General features: G+C 45.8%; 1 protein-coding gene across 1 annotated transcript in view; it reads left to right on the top strand.

Annotated features, from left to right (window-relative positions):
* Positions 1–1,859: 1,859 nt before the first annotated feature.
* The window catches only part of Amn1 (antagonist of mitotic exit network 1 homolog), a 41,755-nt gene continuing 34,075 nt past the window's right edge, over positions 1,860–9,539 (top strand). Inside the window, exon 1 of the mRNA XM_048366974.1 lies at positions 1,860–2,034. Within this exon, the coding sequence (XP_048222931.1) occupies positions 1,997–2,034 (38 nt within the window). The 5' untranslated portion in view covers positions 1,860–1,996. The remainder of the gene's footprint in view (positions 2,035–9,539) is intronic.

Below are 9,539 nucleotides of genomic sequence, written 5' to 3'. Positions count from 1 at the left end.
GGATAGGGTGGGGGAGGGCTTAGTGGAGATGGAGTTGGCTTCTGCTCTTATCTGAGCTGGAGTCAACCTGAAGTCCCTCCACAGTTAATGAGGGCACTGGGCAGATCTGCCCTCCCTATTACAAAAATCACTAGCAATGCTCCTATTTTCACCACTAAATTTAGTGACTAGGTTTTTTTTTTTCTTAATAAAGGCTATCATTTTCTTTTTAAGACAAGGTGCAGCCCAGGCTGGCCTTGAACTTATGATCAATCCCCCTACCTTCACCTCCTAAGTACTGGGGTTACAGGTGTGTATATACCACCCAGCTTTGTCTTTGAAAAATAAACATTTGGTTTCACTGACTGCCTTCGTCATTTTCCTCTTCTCTATTTTTTCCCTCTTCTCTAATCCTTCATCCAATGCAGGATTTCATTTGCTCTTTTAAAAAAATCTATTAACATGTGAATAATGCATGTTTGGTTGTTAGCTTGGGTTTTGTTGTCTGGCTGTAGCAGGACTTGAATTCAGGGCCTTGTGTTGCAAGGCAGGTGATCTGACCCTTCAGCCATGCTTCCCTTTTTGCTTTATCAAATGGGGTCTCACCTTCATGCCTTTGAGTCTACACTGTGATCCTTTTCCTGCTTCCTGTGTACTGAGATGACAGGAGCACACTACTATGCATGCCTAGCTTTGAAATGGAGTCTCACAAATTTTGTCTGGGATGGTTCTAGAACTGCCAACCCTTCCTATCTCTTCCCCCCACATAATGGGGTTAACAGCCATGACAGGTCTGTACCTCTGCTGCACAGCCATACCAGCTTTTTATTGATGGGTTGAGATGGGGGGGGGGCTCCTGGACTTTTGCCTAGACTGGCTCCAAGCTACAATCCTCCCAATTTCAGCCTCCAAAATAGCTACAATAATCTATTTTCCAATGTAAGCATTTATACTATATTCCTTCTTGGCATGGCTTTTTGCTACATTTTCTAAGTTCTGGTATGGTGGGTCCCCCCCCCCCCCATTGGTAGTACTAGGTAGGGTTTGAACTTGGAGCCTTGTACTTGCTAGCCAGATACTCTACCACTTGAGCCATACATCCAGCTCTTCTTGCCTTCCTGATTCTTTTAAATGGGCTCTTAGTGCCCAGACTGATCCTTGGTTATCCTTGATTGTTCCACCTACTTAACTAATTGGCCTTCCATTACTCCTAATTGTTCCCCCTAGCTTGCTTTGCATCAGTAGAACACTTTGCTAGTCCCCATACCATGTGACATCTGCCTTGATGTGGTGTTTGCTTTTATAATAACTTTGTACTAACTTCATTCTGGGCTACAGAATTCTTTGGGACATAAGTCCACTTGCAGATACCGGCTTTCTAATAAAGACTCCAGATTCGATCTCTTCAAGTGTGGCTTATGTGTTTCCTTGGTTGAGTTCCCATATACCATGATACTAGTGAACTAAACCAATAAAGGGTAGTCACTCTGGGAGTCCTAAAATCAAAGGAATCCGTATTCCACGGGAGCCAGCATGTGCACTGCCAGGAGTGGGGACCAGCCACCAGCGCATGGTTGTAGTAAGAGGATGGCCATTCATGATCTGTGGTAAGACCTTGACCTGTCGGCGGCCCCTTGTCGTTCGACCTTGTCCTCTCTCGGTGGTCCCTGGACGCCACAGAGCTCTAAGAATCTGCAGCTCGACTGGAACGCTGGATAAACTTCCCTGGGCCCATCAGGGAATGGCCCCAGGTGCTAGAAGAACTACAACTCCCATGGTGCTTCGCGAGTACTTAAGGCTCATCGATCTTTTCTCACACTCAACTCCTTCCGCGCAGCCCTCCATAGGTCTGCCTGAGATGTTGCATGCTCTTACACTAGGCACGCCCCAGTCACCAGACTGCTTGACGTCACCAGGACCTACGCCTCGCGCCGGAGACGGCAGTTGGCTGACAGTCCCTGGCCAGGGTGGTGGCGGCTCTGCGATTGAGGCAGGCTTTCCAGAAGGGCAGGCCGCGATGCCTTCTCAGCGGCGGGTCAGTCAGCTCCTGGAACTGTGAGTGCACCCATCCCGCCTCCCCTCCCGGCGGCCAGGTTCTGCGGGCTCTCCTTCCCCCACCGAGGCGGGGTCTGCGGGGCGGGCCTCTCCTCGACGAGCATCCCCGCCCCACCCCCACCCCTCGGTCAGTCTCAGGTTCTAGATGCCTCTCCAAAACCTCCGGTAAAACCGCACCCCGTCGCCGCAAGCGGGGGTGACGGGGAACCCGGGATCCTGGGGAGTCGAGGCTTGTCCTCGGCGGTTCTGGCAGGCACCGTTGGCGCATGCGCACTGCTGCGCCGGCCTGTGTCTGGGGTCCCGGCCCCCGGCGCGCCGTCGGCGCCCCACGACACCCGCGCCCCGCGGGCCTTCGCAGTGCCCACCTCGGGGAGCCAGGGAGGGGTGGACCGGACTCCTGCAAATGGAAACACTGCGGATTTTCACACCAGACATGCCAGTTGCCATGGCAACCGCATCCGGGAGCCTCCAATCCGTTTGCCCAGCCATGTGAAAACAGACACGGTTGAAGGGGAAGGAGAGCTATCTATTCGAGCTTCACTATGCCCTCTAAAACAATGAGATCTGACATCTTACATCCCCGGAGCAGTCACTGTCCATAAAAGAAAAACCCTCGGGCTCTCCCTTGGAATTGGGAGACCTGAGGGAAGTAACACACTCGTTCTTAGGTTTTTTTTCTTTTTTCTTCTCTCCCTCCCTCCCTCCTTCCATCCTCCCTCTCCCTTCCTCCCTCCTTCCATCCTTCCTCTCCCTCCCTCCCTCCCTTCCTTCATCCCTCCCTCCCCCCTCCCTCTCTCCCTCCCCTGTGTCAGTCCTGGGGCTTAAACTCAAGGCCTAGGTGCTGTTTCTGAGCTGTTTTGCCAAGGCTAGCGCTTGAGTCTCTCTGAACTTTCCTGCCCTGGCTGCCTTCGAACTCTGATCCTCAGATCTCAGCCTCCTGAGTAGCCAGGATTACAGGTGTGAGCCACCTGCACACAGCTTCTTTCTCTTCTTTTTTGCCGGACCCGGGGCTTGAACTCTGTCTGGGACACATTCCTGAGCCTCTTTGTGCTCAAGTCTAGCTCTTGACCACTCGAACCACAGCACCACTTCTGGCTTTTTCTTAATAGTTTATTGGAGTTAGTCTCAGGTACTTTTCTGTCAGAGCTGGCTTTGAACTGTGGTTCTCAGATATGAGCCACTGGCTCTGGACCTTCCTTCCTTCTTTCCTTCCTTCCTCTCATTCTTTCTTTTCATGTTTGTGCACATGTGCCAGTGTGCTATTATGCCAGTAATGGGGCTTGAACTCAGGGCCTTATGCTCTGGTTTGGCTTTTTGCTGAAGACTGGTGCTCTATCACTTAAGTCTTAGCTCTATTTCCAGCATTTCTTTTTCAAATTTTTATTATCAAACTGATGTACAGAGAGGTTACAGTTTCATATGTTAGGCATTGGATACATTTCTTGTACTGTTTGTTTACTTCCAGCATTTTTGTGGTTCACTACAGATGAGTCTCAGACTTTCTTGCCTGGGCCTCAGTTTTCAGCTTCCTAAGTAGCTAGGATTACAAGGCATGAAGCACCAATACCTAGTTTCATTACTTTTTTTTCCCTCAAGACTAATGCTTTACCTCTTGAGCCACAGCATCACTTCTGGCTTTTTCTGTGTATGTGGTACTGAGGAATTGAACCCAGGGCTTCATGCATGCTAGGCAGGCACTCAACCACTAAGCCACATTCCCAGCCCTATTGGTGAGTTTTACACCTGATCCAAATGGGATTTTATTCCCATCTATAATGATTAAGAGTGGAAGGTATGGGGCTGGGAATATGGCCTAGAGGCAAGAGTGCTTGCCTCCTACACATGAAGCTCTAGGTTCGATTCCCCAGCACCACATATATGGAAAACGGCCAGAAGGGGCGCTGTGGCTCAGGTGGCAGAGTGCTAGCCTTGAGCGGGAAGAAGCCAGGGATGGTGCTCAGGCCCTGAGTCCAAGGCCCAGGACTGGCCAAAAAAAAAAAGTGGAAGGTATGAAGACAGACTGCCATGGAGCTATTCATACATTTAAAATACACAAATTCTACAATCATGAGCAAATCATATGACCTGTCTGGGTGTCAGTGATAGACTCAGTAAATGGAAGACATCATCAACATCATCAAGCTGTCCTGAAGATCAGAAGCCAGTACAAGTAAATTCCATAGAACATTTATGTTCATTATTAATATTTTCTTCTTTCTGTGACAAGGGGTATGTTATCTAAATTTTAGCTTTTCTTTTAAGGCTCAGCTTAATTCTCCCCTGAATTCTTTATTCCATTTTTGTATGTGAATGTCAGTAATGGAGCTTGAACTCAGGACTTTCTGTTCTCACTTGGCTTACTCACTCAAAGCTAGTGCTCTACTACTTGAGCCACACCTCTACTTCTGGCTTTCACTGATTAATTGGAGTTGAGTTTCATGGACTTTACTACCTGGGCTAGCTTTGAACCTCAGTCCCCAGATCTCAGCCTCATGAATAATGAGGATTACAGGTATAAGCTACTGGTGTTCAGCTGTTATTTTATTATTATTATTATTATTATTATTATTATTATTATTATTTGCTAGTCCTTGGGCTTGGACTCAGGGCCTGAGCACTGTACCCTGGCATCTTTTTTGCTCAAGGCTAGCACTCTACCACTTGAGCCATAGTGCCCCCTTCTGGCCTTTTCTGTGTATTTGGTGCTGAGGAATCGAACCCAGGGCTTCATGCATGCTTGGCGAGCACTGTACCAGTAAGCCACATTCCCAGTCCCTTATTATTGTTATTGAGACAAGGTTTTCCTCTATCTAGGCTGGCCTCAAACCTATGATCCTCCAGCCTTAATCTCCCAAGTGCTTGGATTACGTGTGTACACCATCACACCTGACATGTGAGCATATATTTAAAGAGTACACATGGTTTATGTAGTAGCACTATGCCACAGATTATGTGAAATACCAAGTGTTAAGAAAGGCCAAGTGGATGAAAGGAGAGAAAGACAGCAGAGACCTCAACACATCATTACTGCAAAGGCACTCCAAGTAACAGGGAGCAGGGTGGGAGAAACAAGGAGTGGAGAACCTGGGGGTAGAACAGGCTACAAGTATAGCTGGGCAATGAGTGTTTCTTGGAATGCAGTTAGGGCCCACTGTCTTGTTTGGTGTATAGGGTATGGGGATGGAATTAGCTGATAAGATTCCAGAGAGGAGCATTCTGGGAACGGGCAGAGGGAGGTAGGGAAAGTCAGTGGGCCATGCATGGGGAGCAACAAAGCAGATTTCTGTCACCAAGCATAGTGGAGGTGCAATCTGATGAGACTAGTACAAGTTTGTAAGTCACTATAGTGATTTGGGCTAGGTGGCTCAAACCTGTAATCCTAGTTACTCAGGAGGCTGAGAACTGAGGTATCCAGTTTGAAAGCCCAGACACTAAAGGTTGTGAGACTTTTATCTCCAGTTAACTAGCCAAAAGCCAAAAGTGAACATGGAGCTTAAATAGTGAAAAGGCCAAGTTGTGTGAAAAAGCTAAGTTGGAGTGAGAGGCCCCAAGTTCAAACCCTGGCACTGGCACAAAATAAATAATTAACTAAAAACAAAATAAAGAAATAATGGTAGTGATAGCCCCTCTGTACACCTTAAGAATAACAATAAAATTATTTTTAAAAAGAAAAGAATAGGGCTGGGAATATGGCCTAGTGGTAAAGTGGTCGCCTCATGTACATGAAGTCCTAAGCTCGATTCCTCAGCACCACATATATAGAAAAAGCCAGAAGTGGCGCTGTGGCTCAAGTGGTAGAGTACTAGCCTTGAGAAAAAAAAAAAAAAGAAGCCAAGGACAGTGCTCAGGCCCTGAGTTCAAACCCCAGGACTGGCAAACAAAACAAAACAAAAGATACAGGTGGTTCACCAGATTTAATAAGAAAAGAATAAAGGTAATGAAGTCAGAACAGTACCAGGAAATAGGGATAAGCAGTGGTTTTGACATTTCTGATGAGGAAAAGTATATTTGCAACCAGATGACAGTGCTATAAAGGAAATAGTATTTGAAAGTTGATAGCTAGTCCCAGGCAGGAGGGTCGGGCTGAACCTAACTGCCAACCACAGGGAACACAAGAGCTGTCTGAGCCCTGTCTGCTGCCCTTGGCCCATATCCGCATTACAATGCCCTTGTTCACATTCTGTGCTTCTGCTTATTCGTGAACTCCTAGCAGCCTGGCTCTTGCCTTAATGCTGCAGAAATTGTGAGCCAGGTAACCAGAGGACTTTATTCACATAGAATTAAGGTGTCAGTATTTTTTGTTTTTGTTTTTTTGTGCTGGCCCTGGGACTTGAACTTAGGGCCTACACACCATCCCTGAGCTTTATTTGCTCAAGGCTAGCTCACTGCCACTTGAACCACAGCTCCAGGTCCAGCCTTTTTGGTGATTAATTGGAGATAAGAGTCTCACAGACTTTCCAGCCTGGGGTGCTTTGAACTGCCATTCTCAGATCTCAGCCTCTGGAGTAGCTAGGATTACAGACACAAGCCCCCAGCCTCCAATTAAGGTGGTAGTTTTTGCCTTACAGGATCACCGTCTTAAAAAAATTATACCTAAGTATTTGTTTGTTTTGTTTTGTTTTTTTGGCCAGTCCTAGGCCGTGAACTCAGGGCCTGAGCACTGTCCCTGGCTTCTTTTTTGCTCAAGGCTAGCACTCTGCCACTTGAGCCACAGCACCACTTCTGGCCATTTTCTGTATATGTGGTGCTGAGGAATCGAACCCAGGGCCTCATGTATACGAGGCAAGCACTCTTGCCACTAGGCCATATCCCCAGCCCATACCTAAGTATTTGTACAAATGGATTTTTGTTCAACAGGTCAGTTTATGAATGCAATGCATCAGGATCAAGTGACTTTACATGGAAATCTCCCTAGGCAGACCTGAAAAGGCCATCACCTGTTCCTAGAGGGGGCCGTAATTACAAACATCTCTTTAGCTTTGCCATTGGTCCTCAACATAAGCATGAGCACTTAATCACTCCTTTGGGCTGCCTGCTCTGTCTTCTTCAGAGTATACTTTTGCACTTTACCTTAATAAACCTTGCTTTGTGGACCTCCTCTGTGTCTGCCCCTGGATTCTTTCTTCAGCAAGATGGACAACCCATTGGATCCTGCCTGTCCAACCTTTCCAGGTGACAACAGCATTGGGCATTTGCACATCCAAAGAAATGCATTCAAGAGAGAATGCAATAAGAAGAGTAGGAATGAGAGGCAAAGTAGGCAGGCTGCTATGGCTCCCAACTGTAATCCTAGCAATTCTGAAGGCTGAAATCTGAGGATTAAGGTTCAAACACGCACAAAAGTGTTAATGGTAAGACCTGAAATTACTACAGGAAACCACAGAGACAACACCACAAAATATAGACATAGACCACATTCTGAATAGGACTCTTAAATGTTCAGTAAATGGGGCTGGGAATGTGGCCTAGTAGCAAGAGTGCTTGCCTTATACACATGAAGCCCTGGGTTCGATTCCTTAGCACCACATATATAGAAAAGGCCAGGAGAGGCACTGTGGCTCAGGTGGTTGAGTGCTAGCCTTGAGCAAAAAGGAGCTAGGGACAGTGTTCACCCCTGTGTTCAAGTGCTAGGACTGGCAAAAAAAAAAGAAAAAGAAATGTTCAGGAAATATGAGCAACAAGATATGTGGTCTATTCAAATTAGAATCTATATATCAAAGAATGAAATTATGTCAGAATTAAGAGACAACCTACCAAATGGGAGGAAATCTGTGCAAGCTATTCTTGGAATGAATAATATCCAGAATAGAGTTCAAATGTTAAAGACTTCAAGGGCAAATAATTCAACTAATATATGGACAGATGAATTGAGCAGTTCTCAAAAGAAGAAGCATACGTGGCAAATAGAAATATGAGAAATATTCAACATCCTTAGTTATAAAGGAAATACTAGACAAATATTAAGATTCCATCTTAACCCTGGTCAAAATGGCAATCATCAAAAAATAAAACAACAACAACAAAAAACCCCAAAAACAATAGTTGGGTGCTGGTGGCTCTCACCTGTAATCCTACCTATTCATTGGATTGTAGGATCAGGGTTCAATATCATCCTGGGCAGGCAAATCTGAGAGATTCTTATTTTCAATTAACCAGCAAAAAAAAAAAGCTAGAATGGAATGTGTGGATGTATGAGCAGAATAGCGAAGCCAGAGCATGAGGCTCTGATTCAAGTCCTGATATTGTCACATATACCAAAGAGAGAGAGAGAGAGAGAGAGAGAGAGAGAATGAGAAATAATTGCTGGCAAGAACAAAAGAGGAGGAAAAGGAACCCCGTAAACTTTTGGTGGAAATGTAACAGTGCACCATTATGGAAATCAATATGGAGGTCACTCAGAAAAACAAAGTATGATCCTGCTACAGCATTCTTGGGCATATATCTAAATCAGTGTGCATTAACATGAGTAGAGATGCCAGCACATCCATGTTTATTGAAGCACTATTCACAACAGCTAAGCAATGGAATCAGCCTAAGTGTCCAACAATTGAAGGGGACAGTGTGTGGACACATGAAACACTTTTCAGCCATAGGAATAATGAAGTTATGTCACTTGCAGGAAAAAGAGTGGAACTGGAGATAATGAGGTTGAGATAGATAAGCTCAAGAAAGACAAGTATTGCTGGCTGGTGGCTCATGTCTATAAGCCTAGATACTCAGGAGGTTGAGGTCTGAAGACCATGGTTTGAAAGCTGGCCTAGGTAGGAAAGTTCATGAGACTCTAATCTCCAGTTAAACACCAAAAAACCAGAAGTGGAGTTGTGGCCCTTGAGCAAGCTTAGTGTCCAGGCCAAGTTCAAACCCCAGGACCAGCACATATACACAAATACAAAAGACAAGTATCACATATTCTCTCATGTGAAATCTAGACCTAAAATAACAGTAATAGGGGCTGAGAATGTGGCTCAAGTGGTAGAGTGCTTGCCTAGCATGCATGAAGCGTAGGGTTTGATTCCTCAGTATCACATAAACAGAAAATGCCAGAAGTGGTGCTGTGGCTCAAGTGGTAGAGTGCTAGCCTTGAGCACAGAGAGAGGCTCAGGGACAGTGCCCAGGCCCTGAGTTCGTGCTCCAGGACTGACACCAAGAAAAAAAAAACAGGCTAGGAATATGGCCTAGTGGCAAGAGTGCTTGCCTCATATACATGAAGCCCTAGGTTCGATTCCTCAGCACCACATATATAGAAAATGCTAGAAGTGGCGCTGTGGCTCAAGTGGCAGAGTGTTAGCCTTGAACAAAAGAAGCCAGAGACAGTGCTCAGCCCCTAAGTCTAAGCCCCAGGACTAGCAAAAAAAAAAAAGAGAGAGAGAGAGAGAAAACAGTAATGGTAGGAGTAATGATATAACATGCTAATAAATATGAGTGGTTTAGCTAGGCACCTGTGGCTTATAACTATAATCCTAGCTACTAAGGAGGCTGAGATCTGAATATCCCAATTTGAAGCC

The sequence above is a fragment of the Perognathus longimembris genome, chromosome 1 (genome assembly GCF_023159225.1).
Source record: "Perognathus longimembris pacificus isolate PPM17 chromosome 1, ASM2315922v1, whole genome shotgun sequence".
NCBI lineage: Eukaryota > Metazoa > Chordata > Mammalia > Rodentia > Heteromyidae > Perognathus > Perognathus longimembris.
The sequence above is the reverse complement of the archived record's forward strand: the minus strand, read 5'-3'. Positions and strand labels throughout refer to the sequence as shown.